The 27,738-nt window shown below is 41.2% G+C and overlaps 1 protein-coding gene across 1 annotated transcript; it reads right to left on the minus strand.

Annotated features, from left to right (window-relative positions):
• Positions 1 to 68: 68 nt before the first annotated feature.
• zdhhc9 (zDHHC palmitoyltransferase 9) lies at positions 69 to 27,331 on the minus strand. The gene is made up of 9 exons (XM_005722921.1): positions 26,455 to 27,331; positions 17,599 to 17,759; positions 12,571 to 12,729; positions 9,982 to 10,119; positions 9,726 to 9,774; positions 8,967 to 9,069; positions 4,758 to 4,861; positions 4,530 to 4,602; positions 69 to 1,787 (listed from the first exon to the last, which is right to left on the minus strand). The coding sequence occupies exons 1-9, from the start codon at positions 26,616 to 26,618 to the stop codon at positions 1,605 to 1,607; spliced, it is 1,134 nt and encodes a 377-aa protein (XP_005722978.1). The 5' UTR covers positions 26,619 to 27,331; the 3' UTR covers positions 69 to 1,604.
• Between the last annotated feature and the right edge of the window lie 407 nt (positions 27,332 to 27,738).

The raw sequence follows: 27,738 nt of genomic DNA on the forward strand, positions 1-27,738 counted from the left end.
ACCAAAGCAAAATAAAAGACACGTAGGGGGGTGAGGATAAAAGTTGTTTTTTTTTTTAAATTCTCTGCGATAATGAGCCTGACACAGCTGGTTGCAGCGAAAGCTGCACCGGTCGTGGGCGTACTGTACAAAAAAAACTGTGCAAGTAAAAGGAGGAGAGGAGTAAGATATGAGACTTTTCTACAGAGGCAGAACACGGCAGGAAGAGAGAGGACTGGGAGGAAGATCAGGAGGAGCTCAAAGGCTGAATAATTAACTCTGGCTACACACTTCGTTCTTTCATCCTCACCCAGCAGCTGAGTTTTCAGCACATCTATCGCTGCTGAAGCAACCTGCAGTTAAAAGATGGCTTTGCTTAGTTGTTTATTTCTCACAAGCTCTTTTTCAGTGACCTGCGATATTTTAAAACGCAGCAACATAAACTCACCACAGGTCTCTGTGATCCTTTCAGCTAAATAGTGATTATTCCTTCTCAGATTTGGAAAATTCACAGTTTGTCAACAACATAAAAATTGTAGTGTTAAGTAGAAGATTCATGCTTTTTCCTTTATATCACCTCCACAGGTTAGCACTGGATTAATGATTTGAAGGGCTCCTCTGTTGGTGAACCTCAGCTGCTACAGATGGATGCAACCGTTACATTAAGGCACTGGTACTACGAGTGTCTCTACGCTCATCAGGCCTTTTCTCACATATGAGACTTTAAATGTGCGTGACTCAGTGTCATCTGTTTCAGAGCGCCGATGGCACACTACATCCTTGATTAGATAAAAAAGAAAATAACGTAAAAAATGAAAGGACAGGCGTTGGTCTGGATGAGATCACTTTGTTAAGAAAAGATGCACATCAGTGACACCAGTACTTGAATGCAGCAGTATCAGAGTACAAGGTAGACTTTGCCTGGAAGGAGCCTTAAATGAATTTCTCAGCTAAGGATTCACACGTTCTCCTGCTGCCTGGACATCAGGAGCTCCGACTGAAAGGTGAAACCCTTTATCACCACACTCTTCTCAAAGCTGCTTCTCCAGCCTTCTTGTGGTTTGCATAGGGCGTGTAATGTATGCACAACATAAACCGACTGTATGTATGAAGTTGTACACATGTCCAGAAGTGATAGCTTCTGTTTTTGCCAGAGACTTGCAAGGATATTTGAACTGGCCTCTTATAATAAATGTCATTACGCTATTTTAAATATAAACATATTTGAGTACTGACAGTCAGAGGAAGCCCACGGGCGAACTGAGGGGCTGTCGAGAGCTTGGGGAGTGTCTTTTCTGCGGCACCCCAGCAGCTTTTTCCCCCCTATGCGTTTTTTTTTTTTTCCATGCAGTGTTCAGGAGACGGGAAGCTGCTGACTTTCCATTTAATTACTTCTCCTGCAGGAGTGAATGTCAATCAAACTCCTCTGCAGCTACCAATGAGAAAAAGCAGGGAAGAGGAGGAGCTGCAGCAAAATCTCCGCTCTTCTGAGGGATTGATGGGCAGGAGTCGGAGAATAACTGAGTCCTCCTCACAGTAGTCAGACATTGATTATTAATGCTTCAGTTCCTGACCAGGCAGGATGCTGGAGGAGCAGCCCCGATGAGAGCCGCCCTCTAATGCAGCTAATGGGCCCTTTCCTTGGCGATGGAAGTCTCTGCATCAGTCTCAGGTGAAGCCAGGGGTGGGACTTTCGTAGCTGCAGGGTGCTCCTCTTTCGGGGAGGCGTTCTTCTCCGCAGAGGCAGCAATGCTCGGCTTGGCATCATCAGGTGTGTGCTCGTTGGGGATGAGCGGAGCTGTGGTTTTCTGTAGGGAGAGGACAATGAACATGGTCACTGAAACTGTGGGGTTTATAGCAGTGCCAATATTGCTGCAATCAGTGGTATTATCAATACTGTAATATTATTTTGAGTTAGAATAAAGTGAGACTTGCACTTGACTTGAGTGTGCAAAAGCCTCACTGCCACCGGTTTGACAGCAACCCCCCCAAAAAAACAAAAACAAAAAAACCCCCAAACACGCCACTGCTAATAAAAGGAGCTGTTAGACTTGGGCGGCACACGGTTTTGATAGATTGAGCAATTTCGTACCAGCTATTAACTGGAATTGATGTGCAATTCTCGTCCCTAGAGGACAGCAAGCTGAAAAGATGCAGTAACGACAAACTGATCTGAATCAGATGATTAACAGGAAGAAGAACATAAAACAGGCGAATCTTTCTTTTGTTCCAGACTGGGTGGAGACAACACAGTCGCTCCTTTTATATTAGAAATTCATATACTATTATCACATTTACATTTTCTATATTAGGAAGAGATAGAGAGCTGCTAAATTAAAAAACAAAAAGATAAAACGACGTGCTCTGAAGTCATGGTTTGGACCCCACCCAACTCTGAATGCCGCCTTCATTTTGATCTGAGCTGCACACCTGCAGGTTTTGTGCCTGCATCTTGCTCAACTGTGATGCTGTGACATAAAAACACCCGCTAAAGCACTCAGAAGCCTTTGTGGTAAGACCGAGTACAACAGAGGTCGTTACTGCCATCACAACAGATTGTAATGAAGCAATAGCAGCGATACACTGAGTAATTCCATCAAAACATTGTCGGCTGACGCTCATTTCCAGTGGAAAAACAGCTAAAATCACCACTTAAAGTTCAGCTCAGTGACGACAGAGTACTAAAAGGTCACGCGTTACTGATATTATACTGACTTCCTTTGGCTCAGCTTTTAATTTTTTAAAGACTGAAGTCAAATTCAAAGTTGAAAGTTGTGTTGTTTTATTTTATTGGTACTACAGTAACAGCTTATTCTGGGCTTTGACGAACAAACGTGCGCCTCATCACATTTTCCGAACCCAGTTAAAATCAGTCAGATAATAAAATAAATGTAGAAATATCAATCTAAAGCAATAAAACCTGAAAAAGCTCACAGAGAAGACACCTACCCAGAAGTGCTTGAGTACTGCTGGATCATTTATTGGTTTACTTCAAGTGCAAGCTGTGGATTTAATCTTTAGTACCATTTTTAAAACTATAGAATTTATAAAAATCTCTTTGTGATTCTTCTTCTCCTTTGCTGGAACTAATTCCTTTATCAAAAACAATAACTTCAACAATCTTAACTTTGATTTTTGGTGTAATTTTGAATCCATCCCTCAAAGGGCTTGGTGATTTGGGTTTTCACTGACCGCTGTCACATCATTTTGCTCTCAACACAATGTGTGCCAGTAAAGATTTTTCAACTTGAGTGCTTCATCTAGATCTTTTTGAACACTATGTATTTGTTTCGATGTCCATTTTGAGATCTCAGAACACATTTATTATATTGTATACATGATTTCATATGCAGCAAAACACACTAATCATCCAAGTGCATATTCAATTCAGGGTCACAGGGAGGCTGGAGCCCATCTCATCTGTCACAGGACAACCTGGACAGGCTGCCAATCCACCACAGGGCTAGCACGGTGATGCAGACAACCAAATCATGTGTTTGGACTGTGCAAGAAAGCAGGAATGCCTGGAGAGAACCCATATAGGCACAGAAAAGATCCCAACACACCATTTAAAAGTAAGTGCACTTCCAAAAATGCAATTATTGTTTGCAGCACAACTAGAAAAGTATTAAACCACCATGGATGGACACAGCGACAGTTACAGGATTTTTCACTTGGGCAACTTTAACATTTCCAAGACTTAAATGCCTGCTCTGTATAGTGTTAGTTTAAGCAGGTGTACAGGACGCCAGTTTAGCCAACTGGATAGAGCAGGCGACCCATACGCCATAAGGTAAAAGCACCTCGAGGCCATTTGTTGTGCACCTTTCCCTGGTCTTTCCCATTTTCTCTCCACTGTCCTACATTATCAAAAAAGCCTAAAAAGCCCACAAAATATATCTAAAAGTAAAAAGCAGATCTTGAAGTCAAGCTCAGCCTCAATCCCAGCTGATCACGTGATCTCAGTGAAAGCACATGTTAGCTAATAGTTCAGCTGATACCCGTCCACACATACAAACAACAAATCTTACACAGGCTGCGCTGTTTAAGTGGCTTTCACCGGTCCTCAGCTGCTGTGCATCTGCAAGCCACTTTGTGACCCACTTGCGCTTCATCTCCCCCTTTCATGCTGTGTTTGGCTTAACCAGAACCAGTGTTCTATTCTGTGCAGGTCTTGCTGCTCCATTTTTGTACATAAAAGGGCGAGGAGGTCCCAGAACAGAGCTATAATACCCAATATAAATTACTGCAGATGGAAATAATCCTGACTATAGTGGTCCTGTTCGCATTTAAAGCAGTGGAACAAACACGAGTGAATGCAAAACGCCAGCATCTGTATGCTAAGAAGAGGCACAAAATGGCCCTTCTCTGACACTGACACACACACACTTCCTTTCTTCTCTCAATTCTAAGTGGTTTCAACTGTTTTATGTCTGCTCTATATTCATTATTCTGTGCTTTGCAGCCTCCATCCACTCACGAATCGGTGTGTCTGAATGAGGAGACTACAATGAGAAAGAGTGCATGTGTGTGTGTTTGTGGGCACTCACCGTAGTTTGTGGCACGGGGTTGCTGGAGGAAATGAGTGTATCCTCCTGCAGTAGTCCTCTTCTGTCCAAGACGCTGTAGGGTGAGACGAAGCAATCATTCTGCTCATTAGTCACCAAAACAAAGCAATGGCACCAAGCTCAGACAACAGTGCGGGAAACAGTCTTGCACTGACAAAATGACCAAAAAAACCCCAAAAACTGTGAGCCCAAGATACAATAAGCAGTTACCTCGGGTATGTCGGGCCACACAGCACCTCACAGCAGTTTTTGATGATGTTCTTGTGGCTGTAAGGGTTCTGGCCTCTGTTCTTTCCCGACCAGGATCCTTTAATCTATGCAAAACAAAATTCACCACAACATAAATCAGTGAAGAAGCAAACCCTGCCAAACTATCAATCGTCCGCAGTAGCACTCACTTTTCTTTCATGACGATTTTCCCTGTGCTTATACCTTATTCAAAAGCATACTTCTATTTATAGAAGTTATCCCCACAGTGTTGGGTTTGACCCACTAAAATCTAGCTTGTCAGGAGTTAATGAATACTGATTTTCTGGGAAATCTATGTGCTGATGGGTACAAACAGGCAGGGCAATGGAAGATTAGAACCACTTTATTCATTCATTAAAAATCTGAGTTCATACTAAGGTTTTCTTCTGCAATAAAACCACTACACAGCAGCTTTTTTGTGGCTTAAGGGGTTAAACGATTATTTTACTTATGCATATATGCTATGCTATGCATATATAGCTGTTTTTTTTAATACAAATACAAATCTGTGCATCATTTTATTGACACCGCCTATAATTTTTAGGATCTTTAGGAATATTTCCTGCAAAGACAGATTTTAAAACAAATTTCTTTTAAATACCTGAAAGAAGAAATCAAGGACACTGCTTTCATATATAGGAGAAACCTGGACCTTAATCATGCACAAGTTTATAGTCTATTTAGCTCCAAAATTAACATAATTTTCCATTAAATAAGACCTGAAACAAGCTATTAGATACTTTTAATACAGCTCATTTTTGGAACCAGAGGAATCACCCCCCGCTGCATTTACTAACAAAAAGTGCAATGAGTGCAGATTTTTTTTAAAAATTCTCGTGTGAATAAATCTGGCACAGTTACACAACATCATAAAATAAAATACACAAAACAGAAAACAAATATTTCCATTATAATCCAATGACCTTCAATGTGGACAACAATTATTTGCAGATTTTGCATTAGAGCCACATTAGATTTGATTTTTTTAAAAACAGGAAACGTAGATAAAGCAGACTGAATGCATCTGTAATCGTTTTAAAGCCTCGTCTCTTTGTTCGCAGCAGAGCATGCACTCCCTGACCCTCCAGCAGGACGGACAAAAAGCTTTATTTTAGGCGTCATAGATGTAGGTCAGGAGCCTGCACACAAGGCGCCTCACACATGCCTCCGTGTGTCTGCATGTGTGACACACTTCATCGAGCATGCGTCGTCCTACGGGGAGACCAGAGCAACCATAACACTCAAGGTGCCTTCCTTCCCCTGTTCGCCTTCTCCTCCCTCTCTCCTCTCACTCCCCCTCCTCGTCTCTGCCACAGCAGTGTTTCTGGCGCCGTGCCCGGCCCCTGCAGGTATCGATGCATCTATTATTAGCCCAATCACAGATATTGAAACAGCTGGGCTGACAGCTATTGTTTCAACTCCTGAAGCAACGTTACACGTTTTAGGTGCACATTCCACTGCTTTATCACAGATTAAATGGGGAAAAAATGAGGCCAGCCATCCCACAGGAAAGAAGAAGGGGAATTATAAATTAATCATTACAACAAAGTATGAGTGCACTCTCTTGCTTTCAGCCATCTAGAACCTCCCACCACATCGCTGCTGCTGCTGCTGCTGCTGCTGCTTCTCGTCAGAGCCTCTGCAGTTAGATCTGGGCTAACAAAGCCTCCATTAAAGAACACGTGCTGTTTAATGTCAGTATATTTGCACAGACGCAACGCAAATTACTCCCTTTGTGAATTCATCCACCTGCATGTCCGCCGCTCATCATCTGCTTCGCATCAGCCTGAGTCTGTGTTTCTGTGTGCAGTGACTAAATAACGAGTCAGTAACGACTAATGTGGCCAACCAATCAATACTTTTTTCCTCCTCATTCAGCCGGAGAAGCTTTTTCTAAATGTAGTTGGCAAGCTGGGAGAAAGAGACCGGCGCGTCTGTTTTCGACTTATTTCAGCTTCATTTTGTCAGTGCTTTTATTAAGTACAGAAGCTTTTCGTGCATATTTTTAGATCATTACGCTCCATCAGCCTGCTGGTTGGCTGAGAGGAGTCCAACTGCAAACAATTTGTCGCATGGCTGAGAGTCTGAGCAGAATAAGCTGCTCCTGCTGGTGGTTTTCTGACTCAGTGTTCCTGATTTAGATAAAAAATAAAGCATTAACCTTTACAGAAAAATAACAAACAAGCTGGTGAATTCTGTGTGTACAATCTCTTAAATGAGAGTGAGTTAATATCTCATTTTCTTATGTCTCTGTTTTCTTCCTGTTGGTCGTCAGACACTTTATTTGCTTTTCTTTTGTTTACAATATACCAACCTTGTTTTAACGAGCTACAGTTTACCAGCCCTCTGTCCTTCAGCGCTGAACGAGGAGGAGCTGTTGTCAAGGTAACAGCTCTCTGGTCTTAGAAATTGTAGTGTTGGACCACGGTGATGCATGTTTATCTTTACAGCCACAGGAAGCCAATCTGCCCGATCACAACGTTGCTAAAACTGTGATTTATCCTAATTATGTATCCACCTGACCATTACCTTCAAGATATAAACCAAGACCTCACCAGAAAACACATCTAACCCATCACTCTTAAAAATCCGAGCATTACTGTAATATGTGCGTTTATCTTCATCTCTATTATTGGTCAGTGGGGTTGGACTTTGTTCAACCCCGAAGCATTTCAGTGCTCCTAATGGGGCATTAAAGAACTGAGAATAAACGCCTCTCCGTATTCCCCTCGAGGGTTTCTGGCAGGTAACAAACAGCTTTAGCTGTATTATCGCCTTCCTCTGAGCTGAAATAGTCGTACACGTTCCTCCAAAAATGAGAAGGCTGCAAAGAAACACAGAGACGAGTAAATGTGTCTCTGTGTTAATCCAGATGCAGCTTGACCAGATGTGTTAAGCCACATGTGGATTTAATGAAATGTAAACGTAAACTGGTCTGAGCAGCGGTTCACTTGGACTAATGCAAGTCTATGAAACCCACTCGAACACTAAACTGATGCTCCAAACACTGTGTAGGATCAGCTTGGCAAATGCAGCCTACAGAGTAGGCAGCTCACTGAATTCTGCCAAATATCTATTTCTGTTGTTATGTGACAAAAAATAAAGTTTGAAGAATCAGAGTATAGTTGCAGAAAACTTGGAAAAATAAAATAAATGAGATAATGGTCTGTCAAAGTGTAAGCAGAATAGACTGTACATAAAAGATGGACAAAGCTCAATCTGTATTCTTGTAATGACTTGCAGTGCGTCACTTCTTTGGTTCCAAAATAACTCAGATGTCTGCAGGACCGCCTCAGTAAACTTTCCTAATGACTGTATGGCCTCAATAACCAACAAGTGTGAATGGAGTTAGTGGTCCAGTAGAGGTAATGAGTGACAGGAGAATGGTGGCTAAACTGTCATCACACGTTAAACAACACCTCCCACCCCATTCAAGTCACTCTGACAGCTATGAGCAACTCCTTCAGTGACAGTGTGAAGGCGAGATTTGGGAGGTGTTTTCACCCAGGTGCTGTCAGACTCACTAAAGGTACACATGTGTGATACTCAGTATTTGCTGCTATTAACATGCAGCCACTGCACTATGAAACATTCAATTTTTGCTGCTACGAGGCATCTAAAATGTCAGTTGTATTATTATTAATTCATATATTTCTTCTGCTTTTTAGAGCGTACATTTTTCTTCTAGTTGTTTTTATATAGTATTTCTGTTGTTAGATTATGCTACACCTATTTATTCCTGCTCTGTCCACTCTACTGCTGTGAATGTCCCAGACTATCTCGTCTCATCTTACATGATGTTACTTTGCAAATTACGGTCTCCATTCCAGTGAAAAAAGACGACAGAGCACGAGATGCTTTAGCTGGGACCTGCCTTGTAACTGAAATGTCGAACCATATGAGCATGCAGAGTTCCCAGTTTTCTCACTCTCAGTTGTTTTAGTCTTTTATGGGTACAGGGGAACCAATGTTGTATGTGCACTCATAAAGCAATTGCTGCCTAATTATTTCAGGAGTTCATCTGTCATTTTCCATCTTCATTTTTGATGAAAACAATAAATAATAATAAATAATAAAGAATGGACTAACTGAGACTCGACTCGAACCAAAATTAACTGTAGACCTGAGCAGTTATTCAACAAAAAACAACAAGAAAAAAAAAGTACTTACATCCTCGTTGGTGGTCTGGTTGAGAGAGATCAGGTAGGTATGGAAGCCAGTCAGTCCCACCACTGACCACAGGGTGAAGAAACACACCAGCACCTCCAGCACAGTGAGCTCCAGTTAAGAAAACAGTAACAGATGTTTCTGGCTGACTCGAGGTTACTGATTAAACCGCAGACAGCGTAGCAAAAAATTATGTAACATGATTAAAGGCAGTGAATGTCAGTGGAAGAACACAGAGCGATGAAAGAAGCGGCTTTACCTTCTAACTGTGCAAAAAGGAGAAAAAGACTATTTAGAAATAACTTAATTAAAATGTTAATCCATGAAATATGCAACAATTTTAAAGATTTTTTTCCATTAAAATTTCTAATATTTCTGTAACATGAGAAAAGGCAGATAAACAGACACTTATTTCTTGCCTCTCATCAATAAATCTGCAGGTTTTAACGGGCTGTAGCTAGGTAACTACAAGCCTAAGATTATCCCAGTGTGTGGCCTGATGCCACTGTCTCAGGATAATTTTAGAGTGTTTCCAGGTGAATTATTTTATAATGAGAATCTTGCAGAAGGGTCTGTGCAAAATATGAGCAAATTGTAATTTTTTTCTTTTTATTTGTCACAGTTTAGCGGCTTATCTTCAATTGCAGAAAATGAGAGTTCTGTTAACTTAGCTATGCTAAGGTTGGGCAAAGGCTGTACAGTTTTTGGTGTTCATGAAAATCCAGCAAACATATCACCCACACACTCAGTTTTAAAGGATATGTTCCAGGTGTTTCCTTCAAAGTGTTCAAAAAGCCACCATTCATTGAGCCTGTGGACAGGGAAACAGAAATTACAAGGTCATTATTGTTATTAAGGTAATAAACCCAGAGCTTATCATCCATATGAGGAAATACTCTTTCGGTTTGTCTGTCTCATCCTATGTTCAGTAAAAGAAGGAAGCAGGATGATGTGGTGTGGCTACAGATTAGGCTCATGTGTTCTCTCTGATTGGCCAGTTGAATAACAGGATACTTACGCATGACCACGTGGACGATGTCAAAGGTGAAGATATAAATGGTGAGCAGGGAGAGTGACAGGGTGAACAGGTAGAAGTATCTGTAGTTTCTCTTGCCCACGCAGTTGCCCACCCATGGACAGTGGTGATCAAAACGGTCTGAGGGAAAGAAGAAGAAAAAAAGAACAAAAGGGGAACTATAAATATGTAAAATGTTCCAGAACCTGAAAAACAAGCCTTCTTGGAGAGTAGACAATTTTGGGAATCAAAAGAATGTTAAAAATACACAAATTTCAATAACAGTCTTTCAGTCAAAGGCTGCTTTATGCCTCAGCTTCTGAATCTAAATATAGTGATCGCTTCCTCTTTGTGGCTGCTCCTCTATCAGCTCAGAGCCATATGAAAGCAGGGCAGGGTCAAATGGACAATGAAAGTAAACATCTTACTTTACACTTTCCTCCGCAGCCGACACCGCTGCAATCCCCAGATGAAGTTTCACAACAATATCAAGTAAACACGGAGGCAAACAGACAGGATGTGAACCGGTTTGTAGATTCAAGTGGACCCGTGGATGATTGTTATATTTATGGAACACAATGCAAATGTTGACCCAAGATGACTATTTTTGTATTCCAGCTGTTTTGGGATAAAGTAGTCGCTAAATGTAAAGCAACGAGCTGGAAAGGAATGATAGGAGTGTATAAAACGCAGATGAGTAGCATGACTCTCACTGAAATGTCTTAACTCGTAATGGAGGGACAATCATGAAATTTAGTACAGACGCACAGAGGATGAAAGCTAATGTTTGTGGTGATCTCAAAACTTTCACTCTAGCACTTGGTCAGATTTTTTACCCACTAAAACCAAAACCCTCAGCTAATCTACGACGGTAAATAGTCTGTTACATTAGCACAAATCCTAAATCTCCCATTCCACCATATTCCAAAGGTGCTCTGTTGGATTGGCAGGATGGATCCATGCTTTCATGTCATTTAACCAAACTCTGACCATATCATCTAAATATCAAAGCAGAAATTGTGCCAATGTTTTTCCAGTCTTCTCCTGCCCAGTTTTGGTTTGCCTGTGCAAATTGTTGCCTCGGTATCCTGTTCGTAGCTGACAGGAGCTGGTATCCTGTTCTTCTGCTGCTGTAGCCCGTCTGCTTCAAGGTTCAATGAGTTGTGTTTTCAGAGTTGTTCTTCTGCATACCTTGATTGTAATTATTAGTTATTTGAGTTACTGCTGCCTTCCTGTCAGCATGAAACACTCTCCCCTGACATCTGGCAAGACTATAAGTCACTTATCCATAAGTCATTTATGCAAAGAGAACTTCTATATTTTCTCATTTTCTGACCTTAAATCGCCTTTATTCTTTGTTCTCATCTCAGTTTGAACCTCCACAGCTCATTTTGACCATTTTCTAATAGATGAAAGCATCGTGCTGCCACCACGTGACAGGCTTATTTGATATTTATGTTAACAAGCAGTTGAACAGGTGTACCTGACAAACTGGCCAAAGTGATATATAGATGCATCCCTACTGAAACCCAAAGACAATATAAGCAGACAGAAAAGTAGCTCAGGTAAAAGATAGATTTTAGCAGTTATAGGGATGCAAACAAAACACCAAACAAGTGTAAAAAGACCATTTCATATGGACAAACATCAGCTTCCATTTATGCATGTTGTGTTTACTTTGATTGCCCCAGATTTGCAGGTTGCATATGGAGTGCAGCAGCACAACAATCATCCACACTGTTCACTCCATAATAAATCTATAAGCACTTAAACTTGATTAAAAGTCTCACATACCGGTATTCTTTTTCTTTTTGCAGCGTGAGTCACTGAATAAAACATGTGCAGTTATTCAGAGACCAACACCTTCACCCCAGACTTTATGTGCAGGACTACAAAACTGTGCATTTGCATCTTATAATAGTGGAGTGGCTGTTTTCTCTCTGAGACTTCCATCAGTATGAGCAAAGTTAAGGCGAGGAGGGAACAAAAACCTCTGCAGTAAAAGAGGAATGCAGTTGTGTAATGCTAGCGCTGGGAGTGTGTGCGTTTCTACAGCAGGTGGACACAGATGAACCAGTGTTCACAATGACTGAGCACTTATTTCCTCACTGAGCCTCCACTGTCTCCTCTCTCGTCGCCTGTGAGTCTACGCTCCCTTCAAACACATTCTTCATTCATCGGCTACCAAATCACTGCTAATCTGCAGAGCTGTGAGATGACACAGCTACACACACGCGTCACGTCACAAAGCATCACAATGCACCACAAATTCACGGCCTTCAAAACTTAAAGGGCATTCTTAAAAAATAAAAATAAATCCCCTCACGAATGTTTTTCCAAAACTTTTACACCCCGTCCGCTTCTGCGTATATTTATAAAGCTAACATTTCTTTTTTTCACCGTGACAAACGAATGCACGGAGGTAATTAAGGATGAGGCATCAGTAATCGCCATCATGTCAGCGAGCTATTTTTCTCCTTGCTCACCTTTCTATTTCTGCACGCCTGAAATAAACCCATCTCATCTTTCTCCTTTTGTGAAGCCTTTCTGAGCAGCGTAACAAACGACGGCAGATCAGATGAGACTTCTTACCGACGCAGTTGTCGCAGATGCTGCAGTGGGACGCTCGAGGTGGTCGGAAGATCTTGCACGTGTAGCAGTACTTGAGCTTGACGATCTGATTATTGATCTGAACGTTGCGGATTCGGGGCGGGGGTCGCTGCCCTGCGGGGACGTTCCCATTGGCAGCCTCTGTGGAAGCGAACAGAAAAACATTAAATCAATGTGGATGACATAATATAAATTACTCTAAGAGATCATATTTAATCACAGTCAGCACAACACAGCAACAAATGAAATCCTCAGACAGTGTTAAACATGATTTGTGCATTGGATTGCATTGGACAGGAGCTCTAATGTGAGAATTAGTGACATAAATCACGACAGCTGAACCTTGAGGATGTCATTCACCAAGAACTGTCGCTCAGTACAGTATAGGTGGGCTGTTTAACTGTCAATATTTTTATTTGCAACTATAAAGCACCATATCTTTCTCCATTTGGACAGCTTTCTATCACTGGAATGGCCATATTTCACAGTAATCTTATGCCTGCACAGCAGCTATCAAACAAATGAATTCTGACATACTGTTTGCTTGTGACAATTTGGATGTTTCTGATTATCTTACACTCCGGGATCTGGAGATTATACGTGCAAGCCGATGATCACACAGTTGAATAACCCCGCAGAGTAGCTGCGAGGAAGAAATCTACCATTAACATGCCGCAGTGGACAGGCGTGAATGTGGAGTTAATGGAAAAGAGAAAGCGTACTTATTTGACTTCCTGGGGATTCATTAAGATTTTTTTTTTTTAAAAGTGCTTTCTGTGGAAATGAAATTATCTGGGTTTGAGGAAAGTGTTCAGAGATGCTAAGGGGGAAAAGCCTAAAATGCATACTTATCATTTGTATAGAGTCCTAAATGAAGATCTCTTAAGTAAAACAAAGCAGTTTCTGCACAAATAAATCAGTGAAACGAGCACATTTTCAGGCTTCTATTAAAAACATCCCTGGGACATAAATTCATAGATTGTGACAGCAACAAATACTTGGCATCATGCACCCACAGAATGTAGGATTTAGTGGCTTTCAGGATAAAGTAGTGAAGAATAAATTTATGAGTCACCACTCACAGGGATTGATGCCACTCCCTTGGGTAGCAAAGCTCAATCTGCTCGTGGCATTATATATTTCGAGAAGATGCCTCTCCTCGTATTAGCGTTCCCCCTGGGGACTGCTGCTAACAGGCAGAAGGGACAGAGCATCGGGGCTGCAGAGGCTTCTTTAACATCCCTGCTCGCTTGCTCAACTGGCTTTTAGCACTCCCACACTTACAACAGCTATCCTAACACATAAAAACATACTGTTTAATATCTGAAGGTGTGGGCTGATGAAGTTGGTACCAAACTGCGTAATTTAAGCTGGCATAATGCGGTCATGTGACCTGCTTAAATAGTGTTTATGTCAATAATAGCTTCATATTTGAAGAAGGTTGCCGAGATGTCTTATGTGGAAAGGTACAAGGCTTTGGGAATGCTGTGAGAGGATACATACAAGGTCAAAGAAAACATAAAGCAAGCCTGCTGCAAAAGAGAGGATGTCCAGTGAGGTTATTTAAAGGTATAGATTTACCTTTTCGGAAGTACAGAAATTATAATTTTTTACCTCAGGTTAAAGAAAACTGACACTGCTGGCAGCATATTTGAAATGAAACTAACAAACAGATGCTTCGTTTGTGGTACTATAAAGACTGAAACACAGGGTAGCAACTATCAACAACTCGAACGCCACATTCCTGCACCTCGAAAGCTCACTAATTAACATTTTATAACTTGTCTATTCAATCTGAAATGTAAAAATCACAATTGTTCACTGAGAGAAAAAAAAAGCTAATAAAAACTGAATATGAACCACCCAGTAAATTAGTTTGGTGTTTGTCACTCAAGACAAATTAAAGCGACGAAACATCACCAGAGGATCGATGTGGTATTGCTGCGTAAAGAAATGACTCAAATGAGTAATAGATCACTAAAATAGGCAGCGAATTTTCCATCCTTTGACTAATTGTTTCAGAGCTAACAGCACAAACATGCATGCGTTTCAGGTTCTCCGTCAGCATCATCGAACGAGCACGATGAGTCACGGTCATAATGACAGCAGCACTTGATGCCAGCTAACCCAATCCCAGAGAGCCGAGTGCCCTAGCCTTTTTTTATAAGCCTCATCTGTCCTCAAAAGAGACCGGTCCACGCCCATGCTTCGTACACAGAGTGAGGGAACACGCATGCTGGCTGAAGGATGCTGTGAATCTTTAACAGAGACAAAGAACATTGAGCAGCCACACAGGGAGGGAGGGAGGCAAAGAGAGAGCACTGGATACTAAACAAATATAGCAGCATGAAAATACAAAAAAAAAATAAAAAAATCATAAAGAACAAAGGGCAATTTCTCTTTTCTAAGAGTGTTGTATGTTTTGGATACTGTGAAAAACTGTATTTTAAACTAAGCTCTACATTTGTGGATGAGCACACCCAACTTTTAGCAATCTAAAGTATAACAAGAATAAATAAACCAGCAGATTGAGGCTGTCTGCTCACTGTTTAGCAAACATATATAGTGAAATATTTTATCCCTCCTAAATACTTTAACTACTTCCACCTAGTTTGCAATCCACACCTCTGGGTGTCCTTTGACACACAGACACGCGCCGCTGTGTGCAACACCCTGGATGACAACGATGTAAAAGCACCTGAGCTGCAATAACCACTAGACACGTCGCTGACTAAACATTTAAATGTATCTAGATAAGAGACTTGTGACTATGGCATTATCAGCACTGATACTGAATAGCTCTGCTTACAAGGGCAGGCGCTGGACTGCCACACCTGGCAAGGTGAGGTCACATGCTACTTTTTATTATTTATTACTTTGGTTTTTTTTAAATAATAAAAACTTTACAATCACGTAGCCACTGTATTTTTGAAATTTGTGTCAAAAGCCAAAGGTTTGAAAAGATACCAGAATACACCTGTTCAATTGCTCACTAATACAAATATCTAGTCAATCACACAGCAGGAACTCCAGTGCAGAGGGGTAGACCTGGTTACAAGGTCTAGCACCAGAATGGGTAAGTAAGATTTTTTTAAGTGACTTTGAAAGTGGCGTGGTCGTTGATACCAGAGTGGGCGCTCTGAGTATTTCAGAAACTGCTGATGTTCCTGTACGAACATCTGTACAACAAAGAAAGACCCCCTGAAAAAGAGAGCAGCAGTTTTTCAGGCATAAATACCACATTTATGTCAGAGGACAATGGCCAGACTCCTTCAAGGTGATAGTACGGCAACAGTAACTCAAATAACCATAAACATGCAGAAAGGCCCCAATCTGGTGCTAGCAACGTATAACTAACAAAGTGACTAATGAGTGTATTTCATGCAAATAAAGCCTCTTCAAACATTCCCAAAAATATAATTAAATCTGCAACTACACCTACACTGGCACTAGCAACAAAAAACCTTGTTCGTTTCTTAATTAGCAACAATACTGTTCACATGGAGTCGTGTTTGTGTTTACCTGCCAAATGTAGGTCAGGTTCTTGCTCCTCTTTAGGCTCAGCCTTTAGTTTTCAGCTGTGCCTGAGGCTCTTTAGCTGCTAAATGCTACACAGCTAGTCACTGGTCGTGTCTCTCCATTGTTTGCTAGTGACAGGTAGTGCTCAAGATAACTTACTTGTAATAGTACAAATAAACCCAATTGCATAGCATGTGGTTTTGTCAGCCTGTTAAAGATTTGTCAAAGCTGCAATTTAAAAGACATAAACGCTGCTCTATCTTCTTGATCTAGAGTGTTGACATTCTTCTGTAGATGTAAACACTGTTTCCTTTAACAGTTTCCTGTGTTTGTGTTTTTCCCTGACCTCTTCTCAATTGTTAGAAGTGGGCAAAGCCATGTTGCAAACAATTTAGTCCAGACTGAGAAACATGTGGATAAGATAATGGTAATAATGGTGATATCGCTTTCAATCAAATGTGATCAAACAAAACTTTGACCGGGCTATTGCAACACCTTGATTTTTATTTCTTCTTCAGCCATTCACTTGTAGATTTGCCGCTCTGCTTGGGATCTTTGTCCTGATGAAGGCCCCACTTTCAGCCCAGCTTTAGCTGCCAGGCATCACATGTGACTCCAGAATAACAATGATAATAATAAATGTATACTTTATTAATCCTGTAGGAAATTGTTTAGTCTTCTGCATTTAACCCAGTCACTCATCGAAGGAGTACCAATCCAGCTTGCCTCAGGATAGCCGTTCAGTGGATTTCAACCCCCGACCTTCCTTCCTTCAACCTAACCCTATCACGGGGCGAACACTCTACCTAATGAGCTATCCCTATATCCGGTGGGATTCGAACCCACGCCTCCAGAGAGACTAGCCTTAGACCGCTCAGCCACGCTACCCACACGTGCCCAGCCCACAAATGGTATGAGGTGCTGGGTTTGGTCTTTGGCACTCTTTGCACTTTATGGCCAAACATCTCTATGTCGGTCACCTTAAAGGACGTAGTTCTAGAGGTCTTGAGGTTTATGCTGATGCAAGCTAAAGCCGTGCTGCTGTGGTTTTAGTCAGAAGAAGCTAACTCTTGGCATCACTTCCAAACAAGCCATACTTCTTCAGGCTTTGTCTGATTGGGCTGTTGTGAACTTTAATATCTAACTAAGGTGACTAAAGCCTGAGATGTAGCTCTTGGACTTTGTTTTGGGGTTTTTTTTTAGTTTCTCTTAGCATTGCACAGTCTGACCTTGGAGCGAATTTGCAGCAAAGTCCACTACTGGGAGCATCGGCATTGTGTTAAAACACACACCTGAATTTTCCAGACCAGCAGACTTACAAATCTTGTGCTTTTACAGAGATACCCACACTTGCTGTTGATCATTTAATCACCTGCAGTAAGGGTGTACTTAATTTTTCATAGGACAGCATAGAGTCCTGTGAAAACCTTTTTCACATGAAGTTATAAGGGAAGCAGTGGAGAGTGTCTGTCCGCAAATCCTGTAACTTACCAATTTCCATCTCAATGAATGTAGCCTCTTCCGGAAGGGCCCTCGGCAGCACCCCGGGGTCACTGAAGCTGGTCCTCAACAGCATGGCCATAACGAAAAGGAACAGCAGGACAGCAAAAACTGGGATGGCGGGACAAAGATGAACAGCCAGGTACGGACATCTGCACAAGAAAAAGAAAAGTGTTTTTAAAATAATGTGCACACAACAGCTGCTTTCTTTTCTACATATTCGCATCTGCAAACTTGACATCATACAGGATTGAGGAAAAACATGTTTTTCTCACATTAATTAATTAAAGAAATCCTGTTCTACATTTCTCCATCATAGTAATACATGATAACTACGGATAATCTTAAGAGAAGCGGCAGAGCACTCTCAGGAAAGCCATGAGCACAGAGGACACAACAAAACAACACCACACATATTTTTAACTGGTGTTCAGAGCATAAGGTCACGAACCACAAGACCGAAGTCGTGGCCTTGAATAAATAACACGATGCCGCACTCCCTACACCTTCTGTACTAGTGGAGAAGCGTGGATCCATTTGCCAGGCCATTGAGATTAGAGCCAGCCGGGCTCCTCCAAAAGGGCCGGCTGCACAATCTGATAACAGATGTGAGCTGCAATGCAAAGTGCTGCAACAGAAGAGCGCAGCAGCAGCAAAAAGGCTTCCACACGCAGTTATTAATAGTTTAACTCTATGGCCTCATCGCTCTCCCTTGAGGCTGAAATCATATATTCATAATGTGACTCTAATGTTGCAATACAGGATTTTAAGGGACTGAGGAACACATAAAACTGCCCACACACAAGATCACCAGGCTACACTTTATTTACACAGTATTCTCTTTTGTTCCATTAAACAGCATCTGCATACAGTGCATCTGGAAAGTACCTCCACATTTTGTCATGTTACAGCCTCGCCTCAAAACTCTACATGCGATTCCCCATAAAGATAAAGTGAACAAACAGTTTGCTTGAAATTAACGCAGATTTATTAAAAATAAAAAACATGTACATAAGTGTTCACAGCCTTTGCTGCTAATTTGGCAAAAATTATCACTTAGAGAGAACATCAGAAGCACCAAGTGAACTCGCTTTATGTTACAATAACATAAGAAATATATTTATCTCAAAAGTTAGGAAATTACTATTTTACAGCAGCCAAACCATAAAAAAACATCTTAAAACAATACAGCATAATAAAAATATCAAACAAACCAAACATTACACTAAATTAAACAGAAAATGTAAAAAAGCCCACGATAAAGAAAAAAAATGGGGCTTAAAAATAAAATAAATGAAGGTGTTATTTTATTATCTTATTTTTCTTGCTAAACCAATAAAAAACCAATAAATAAATAAACCAATAAAAAAAGTGCGAGGAGGACTTTTCTGTTGGTTGCGACAGAACAGCAAGCTACTGTCTTTTGGTTTACTGCCAAGTCTTTTTCATCTAATATAAAATCCAGTGAATGGTTATAACAAAGCGGCTGAATCTAGCAACAAATTTGCTAAGGTAGCAACAAAGAAATGAGGTGCAGGATGATTGCAGTGACAACAGCGAGGAGGACAAACTAAAAACAAATATCAGAATCTACAAACTGAAACTCAAATACAACACAAGAATATCCAAACAGTTAACCTTTGGTTACAGCCAACACTCCATATATTGTAACAAAAACAAGTAGCCTATGACACATGAAAAATATGGAGGGTAAAACTCTTATTTTTCATACTGTGGACGGTTGTTGACTTAGTTCAAATTTTGCTGATCGGAGTTGCTCTTCTATAACGATCCAATGCGCTCTAAGCCAATAACAGAAATCTGTACATAGGGGCACCATTGCACATCTGTGATCTCATAATTAAACCTGAAGTGGCTGCAGTTATATAACAAAAAGGGGAAAAGAGAGAGAAATCAGCAGCCATTAAAAAATAAATTGCTTTTGCCCGTTTTATTTAATTTGTTTAACACAGATAACCTCACACAGGTGGCCCGGATGTCAGCTACTCATCTACTACAGTGTCACCCACAGTTTTGCTTCATCATCATGGTCGGTTTTCTGTTCTCACTATGCAGGCATACAGTTAAAAGTGAACAAAGCGGACTTGTTTAATGTCACCACGTACATGAACCCTGTCAGCATACCTGAGCTCTGACAAGACAACAGAGCAAACACACACACACACACCTGCTTGACTTGTCTGAGCAGTTTTCCGGCAGCGCATTTCAAACATTAATGGAAACAAGGAGCAGAGATCAAATCAATAGAAATTTCCACTGGCAGGCCTGCGAGGTGTGTTTCCCACAGCCGTTTGTGCAGAGGCCGCACAGAGCGGGATTCAGGCTGAGGGATTGCAGTCTGTCGATGAAGTGCAATTCCCGTAACCGTAAACTGGAACATATTCAAGGAAGGCTTCTCGATCATTGCTTCCCATCAAGCCCCCCTATCTTTCCTGGATGTGACAATTTCCTGCGCTGTGCAGGGTGGAGCTGTCACGGCACCACTCTGGTGACTCCGTGTTCACCAATCACCACAGAAGCAGCAGGAAAAACTGGATCGTCTACGAGGGGATATCCGTCAACTGACACGCACATGTTGCTAACAAACCCTCTTCCTTAACCAACTTACTTCATATTTATGAAATATCTGTTTACTATTCTAACAGCATGTCTTTGTGAAGGTGTGAAAACAACCTGTGTGGAAATTATTTCATGAACTTGAGAGGTGCTAGAAGGCAGATTTCCTTACCTTTGTGCAGAGACAGGTGTGCCACAATATCTAAATTTTATGCAAAGCTAAGCTTACCTACTGCTTTATATTTAGCAAAATAAACAGTAGTATAATTCATCTCATGTAATGCTCATCGAGAATACATTACAATACCTTCTATTATACTGAAATGCTACAAATACATGAACTACCTTTAGAGATAATACATTTGTAATAGAGTGCCTTTTTTTTTTGTTTTGTTTTTTTAACCAACCAGGAAGTTAGAAAACACCTCGGCCTTGATACACAGCAGAATTTATCTGTAGGCTTTTGGATTATTACAGAAAATAAGAAAAGAATAATGAAAAAAGGTCCTCGGCCAAGCTGGTCACCCCACTGTCTCGACTGAGAACCAAGGGTGATCACTCTTTTTCTGTTAGGAAACCCATTTTTCGTGATAATCATCCCGAGGAGATCTGATCACCAAGCTCACTTTTGTCTTTTAAATCCTTCTTAAAGACATATTTTTTCAAAGTAGGCTTTTTCTGTGCCTCCATTTGAAGTTTATTTCGATGTTGTCCACCTTAATTGTTTAATCGCCTTCTCCTAGTTATAATTTCAATCTACGTTCTACTAGCTTTTAATTACCTGTTGTTTTATTTTTAATTTTCTTTATTCCTCACTTTTTACCTCCTTGTGCTGCTAGTATTCCTAAGCCAAATGTTGAGTGACCTTTGCCTTCTCTTAGATGTTTTATTTGCTGTTTCTTATCTTATCTTGTTAAGCACTTTGTAACTTTGTTTTTGAAAGGTACTACATAAATAAAATCCATTGCCATTACAATCCAAACAGACTGTGTTCTCATAGTTCTTAGCAAAATTGTCTTCTAATTATTGAGTTGCACACTTACCTGTGTGTGCTGCATAACAAAAGGCAAAATGTAACCTGATTACATTTGTTAACCTCACCCCTTATATGCGTAATAAACCATTCCTGCATTCTTCCAATTTATTAAAAATAATAACAACAACAAAGGATTTTAAATTGTGCCACTGCCAATTATATGAAGGTATGAGATGCTAAAACCTCTTGTTTCTACAGTGTTTATTTTTTTGCACAAGTTGCAGTAGTTCATATTGGTTACTGATTGACCCAGAGGAGGCCTACATCACATTCAAAGGCTGTAATCTTATTAACCATGGCACAAAAATATTATCACACTTGAGTTTACCCCTTGACTTAATAGGCAAATAAAGCCTAGCTGTATGTTCTTTGGATTATTTATTGGCCCCTAATTAAATCTTAAACAAATATCAGAGTGGGCATTAGACCCCGAGTTTTACCGAAGTTACACCAAATAAACTTTGTTTAATAAAAGGGAACTCGTTTAGGGAAAAACCTGGTGGTCATAAAAGACAATAAAGGCATTAAAATAAAACAATTAAATCTCATTACACAGGAGACAGATAAACTACCTACTGCTGCTCCTACTGTCATGTCTGTGCCTGGTGTGGGTGGGCATTAGATGCTTTAAGGCGAGTCTTCTGCAGACGTTTAGTTCCTTCTTAACTCAGAATGGCACAAGCTCAGAGATGAAAAGCTCCTAAAGTAGTGATATCACCAAATTAGAATCACTTCAGCGTCTCAGCCACACCGCCCCTGAACCCGGGATTACGACGCCACACATAGTGACTCATGACATTTTACCTTTGTCGAACATTTCAAACCCTTCCGTTATTAATACTTAACAGCTGTAAGCTGTTGCAGGCCTGCTTGACTCATACTCCAAATGAATTATGCACTTGCTGTGCAGGCAGCTCAACAGTGGGCCTCAGTAACAGCCTTCTGTCATACAAACATCTGCAGACTGTGCCTGGCTGTTTCTAGGGCACTGCTGAGGGAAAAAAACAAAAGCTCTCAACCTCTGCTTGCCCTCTCTCCTTTTTAAGATACAAGCAGGAAACAAGTCGATATCAGAAAAGCTTTCGTGGATCCTCGTGCTTTTCCCACAGCAATAAAACTGCTCATGCTATTCTCATAAATATTCAAAAAAACGAAAGCCTGACGAAATCCAAAAGCTCACTTAACATTTACTTCTTATCTAAGAATATTTCAAGAGTCATCCAAACAATGCAGATATCAGCACCTCATACATTAGTATGCGGTATCAAGCCGTGACTGAATTTCCTGCTTCAGGTAGACAAAGATGATACATGTCCTTGCTCTGATGTCATGGGAGCTTGCACCCCCTGAACCTGAAGCTCCAGACTACACTCACTATACTCTGATGCCAGGCTTAAATCAGTCGTCCTTGTTATGCAACATTTAAATACCAAACGAGAGAGATGAAACATTAGAGCCTGGGTCACTGAACGTTTAGTGGGATTAAAGTTGGGATCACAGATGTTGCGTCATATAATATTTAGCAAGTGAACTTGAGACTGATGAGAAATGTGTTTATTTAGCAGTATCTCTGTCACATTTTTGATAGCAGTGCATCTACTTCAACCCCACCCCAAGATTTATGCAAATATAATGTGGACTTTCCTTCCTTGCATGAAGCAGGCTCGCAGGCTCGCAGGCTGTGAGCTATAGATTTAGAAAATCTACCCTCCACAGAGGAGCAGCTCTCTCCTTCTGATAGAGAAGCTTCCAGAGAACAAAGCCTTTAGATCATGGTTGCTGTAAATGGAGCGCGTACTCTGAGTAGGGTATAAATCATGTTATTGCTCATTTGGCCTTGGCCGGATGCCACTTTCCGATTGGTTAACAGGGAGACAGGGTGGAGTTAGATGCTGAGAGAGGCTTGGGGGGGTTGACTACAAGAGCTCTTCTGACTGCAGCCACTCGCTCTGCAGGCTCATCCCTGTATACCTACTTCTCCTGCATTGCTCCCATTACTGCACACATACAGCACCGATACCCAGAAAAGAAGATCGTCATGCACATATGGTTTTCTGGCCTAGTGGCTAAGTTTCCTGTGGTGGACAGACAGATGACACACTGTCCTTATGTTCCAGTTTCTTGTTCCTTCCTCCAAAATCCATAGGTGGCAATCCGCATGCACATATGCACACACGTTGACAAAAAGCAGCAAATAGAAACCAAACCTGCAAACATCTATCTGCAAGTAAGCCTTCTGCAAATATGTACATGCTAAAGCCCTCTGTACACACACACTGAATGCAATACCCAGTTTAATAGATATGCAAAAAGGATCAGCACAAATCCAATAGGTAAGGATGTAAAGACTTAAAATTCTGCCCAGCAAGGGAAAAGAAAACTAAAAAGGCTGGGCCCATTTCTTCAGTGACTAATTTGTTTACTTGTCCCTAATGCATCTTTCCATTTGTGTACTCAGCCACTGGTTTCCGCAATTTAGCACAAATTAAAACACGGAGGGGTCTCCCTGCACATGGTGCCGGTGGCTGATGATAAAAGTGAGATGTCTGCTCCCCTGGTCTTGGATATTAGCCAGCTCACGCCATGACACTGCCCTCCCTTGTTCTGCCATCAACGTCACGGTGCAGCACACTGCCCAACCTTAAACTCACATGTGAGGAAGGAATTCTCCAAGATAAAGAAACGGCAAGACGTTGCCCTGACAGGCAGCTTAGCTGATTATACTGATGCAGCGTCACACAATCGACTGCAATACAGTCTTTAATGTGTTGCAAGCCTTTATACAAAAATTACATTTTTGATCACTGGTTTGTTTTTAGTGTTTTAGAGCAGTGAAATTCAACAAATATTAGTTTTGCAGATTAACTGATAATTTATTGGCTTCTGTTTTATACCTTTTTTTTCCATTTTTAGCACAAAATGAGCCAGATAATCCTAACGTCAGCATACTGATTTATACTCACAATGACAAACCTAACAGATATTTATCCACTAGCGTGCCTTAGTTTAGCAGCTTAACACGATGACATTTCAAAAGAGAGCAGCAGCTGTTACAAATGTGATCAGTTTTGCAATGATTTAGTCAGAAATCAAATCACAGTGGTGGCTAGAACATCATCACGACATCATCCAGTGGGGGAAACTTAAGAGGCGTTTTCTGAGGGAGTGCTCAACGGTTCATGCCATTTGGTCTCCAACTATGAATGCAGATTATCTTAAAGCGGCTAGAAGAAAGTCGAGTCATCTTCAAAACATATCTTGAGACCTTGAAAGTGCAATTGAATGCACTTTTCTTTTGCTGTCCACGTGGTCTCTCTGCATGTCTTACACATGACTCCTCAATACCTGCCACACCAGGAAACCTCCATCACCAAAACTCTTGTCTTTGCCAACAGATTCTAGATATTCATATGCAAATATCTGTTTATAGAGATTCAAGATTTGGGGTTGGAGGATTACAATTGGTTTCTTTTGGGGAGCCTGAATGTCTGTGCTAAGTTTCATGATTATGCAATAGTTGTTATTTATTTATGAGTGACAAGCGATGGGAAGGTTTTTCAGTCGGGTTTTAAGATAAAATAAGTACTCTGAACAAGCAGTCTCAGACTCTGGAAAATGCAGAAAATGAACATAATCAACAGCAGATGCATTAATTATGAAAACAGCTGTTACTTACAGCGCTCGCAGTAGCTGACAAATAATTCTACAATAGCAAAGAGTTTAGACTTGGTGTTTTAATGCTTCTATCACTAGTTAAATTGGCATTTTGTGAATGCATTATACCTCAGAGCCTTTCTGCTGATGGCTTTCACCCTGTCATAGCTTCAATGTATCAAGTTGCCATGTAACTGAATTTAGCAATTACCCCCATGTTGCTCGGGCCCAACTTCAGTAGCTGTCCCACCCAGAAAGATAATTATATTGTGCTGTAATATGAACATAGCAAGTTAACGACCCTCTAGCTATCAGTTATCATAACGCCTCCTCCCAGCTCTGGATGCTCGGCGTGAGCAGTATCATCCTTTTCCCTCTGTGCTCTGAGCCGGACAACAGCTCCTTCTGTGCAGACTCAGAGGAAAGCAAGAGGCCATTAACGTGCAGGCAGACAGAGACGGGAAGGGCCTGGCACTATGCAAGAGCAGCTACTTCTCCTCGCCACTATGCTCCAAATCCATTTGGCCTGGTAGCCGCATACACACCCACAGTCAACGGAGGTTACTGTGTTACACAGCAGGATTTTGTGCCAAATCATTGTGTTCTGTGTGTCATTTAAAAACTACCAAGAAAGAAAAGAGGAAATAACAAGGACGTGGACAGAAAGTGTAAGCAGCACTGCTTTATGAGCCACATCCATGTTCTTCATTTTATTAAAAGGCACTCCTCAGTACAACATGAACTGATGAGATCTGGGTTCACCAGCAGCATCCGAGCAGGTCGACAGTGCTTGCCTGGATGATGAGTCCAATGGGTTGTGCAAGTAGTGGATTGGGACAGAACTGCTGAGACCAAAAAAAAGGGCCGCAAAACCAAAGCTGAATGACTTGTGTCATTAAATATTGAACAACTCAGTATGTGGTCAGTCATAACCATCTTCTCTGTCAGGAAGAGAATTTAGATCGACAAGACACGAATACGAGGTTATCAAAGTGAAATTGTTGCCTGTTACAAAAGAAAACCATAAAAGGAGGTTACAGTTACTGCCCACCACCGAGCCCAGGATCACATTACCATTAAGTAGGTTTAGAAAGGTAACAAAAATCCAATACTCCCTTAAAGAAATCATTTTCAGATCAACTACACATGACTGAGATGAGGATAACAGTAAAAGCTTGATTTGGTGATTTAACCTAATCAAAGGTGAGGACTTTACGTTACTCTTTGTGATGCATTAGAATATTCAGCTAGTTCTGAGTTCTGAGAAGGTGGATACTGCTTTCCAGATCAATCAATCAAAATAAATTGTTAATTGCTAATGCATTTCATGATCAAATAACATATATTCTCAGAGCGGACATCTCTAACACGTAAATTAAGCAGTGATGGATGTTTTTGATTGAAGCTAAAATATTTATTATGTGAGTTTATACTGATTTTATGCACCTCTAAAGTTGACACATGTTGGATAAGGCTATAAGACTCGATATTTTGGGAACCGGAAAAGGCATAAGAAGCCTAAAGGGAGTTGGAAACACTTTTTGGAGCAGCTGATAACTTTGCCACGGGGTATGACTTACTCGAAAGCGAAGAAGAGGGCGCAGGTCCCGGTGATGAGGAAGAGGGTCAGGTAGAAGACGCCCTTCTGCCGGGCCATCATCACCCGTCCGTCGCAGCAGAAAGTGTTTTTCCCCGGGAGCTTCTCCCATTTTCGCACCTTTCGTGTTATCATCACCGCCGACATGGTGTCCTCTTCTCAGATCAGCAGTGTGCGCTTCTTTGGGTCAATACAAGTATTTATACTGCAAAGGGATTCAGACAATACGCCGATGGCTCGGGAGGGGATCTGCGCACATGTAGCCCCTTCCCAAAATACTATTTAGTCAAAAACAGTCCAGTTAATGAGTGATATTAAAGACTTGTGCGCTAAGTGGCGGCTGGGAAGCATTTTCTGACCATTCAAAGTGTCGCAGTCACATCATCGGCGTTTTCTAATCCATATTATTTCCCGTCTTTACTGCAGCATGTCATTCCCACAGTGAGCCTCCCTCTCCGCTCAAACAACCTCAATCCCTTCACGGTCCGGGCACCTCTGGAAATCAGGAGAAATTCATCCAAATGCGTGCAGCAGATGATTCCCACCAGAAACCTGAAAATCCAGCTTTTCAATCGGAAGAGCGGACCTTGACCGACTGACATTCATGTCATCTCGATAAATCATAAATGGTTTTACGGGCGAGCAGCTGCTGGGTCTTCACAAACAGGCTGTTAGACTGTGACTGCACTGCTGGTTCAACAGCCTTCATTTAAAGAAAAAGAAAAATAAGAAAGAATCGCCAGTGTGTCCAGGAATATGTAAAGCTCTTGGATATGCCTTTCCCCCCTACAGCCTGCCAGCTCTCGGTTTCAGTCAATGGTAGCAGGAAACACGCCTAGATTGAAATATCTAATCTTAAAGGGGCAGGACAGGTGAAAGAAAAAGGGAACAAAGGACACAGGAACAGGTCCTGTCTTGATCACATTAATATGCTAAATTGCTCGCCTATCGTATTGCCCAAGGGAGCAGAGCGTGAAGTGTTTTATTGGAGTTAATTGGTAATGGAAACCAGAGGGATTAATCCCCCACGAGAGCAGAGATAAGCAATGCAGAGGTCTTTTTTTGATCTTATCTATTCTGCATCATACATGACAGTTTGACAGGCTAAAACAAACCGATACATTTTGAAGATTTGACCACATGAATTGTTGCACTGTGTACGTAAGCTATATTACTAATACGCTTGCATTTCTAACACCATGTGTGCACAATGGTGTGAAAAACTCTTTGTCCCCGCCCTCATTTATTATTTTTGGCATATTTTTCA

The sequence above is a fragment of the Pundamilia nyererei genome, unplaced genomic scaffold, assembly GCF_000239375.1.
Source record: "Pundamilia nyererei isolate P.nyererei 1_Seehausen unplaced genomic scaffold, PunNye1.0 scaffold00008, whole genome shotgun sequence".
In the NCBI taxonomy this organism is placed as follows: Eukaryota; Metazoa; Chordata; class Actinopteri; order Cichliformes; family Cichlidae; genus Pundamilia; species Pundamilia nyererei.

Bases quoted from the DNA above. Each gene is read 5' to 3' on its own strand.
- zdhhc9 (XM_005722921.1), bottom strand. From the start codon at position 26,618: ATGTCGGCGGTGATGATAACACGAAAGGTGCGAAAATGGGAGAAGCTC. The intron at 9,070-9,725 runs ATATCCTTTAAA...ACTGGAGCTCAC, and splicing joins TTGAAGGAAACACCTGGAAC to TGTGCTGGAGGTGCTGGTGT. The intron at 4,862-8,966 runs GTAAGTACTTTT...TGTTTTGCATAG, and splicing joins ACCAGACCACCAACGAGGAT to ATTAAAGGATCCTGGTCGGG.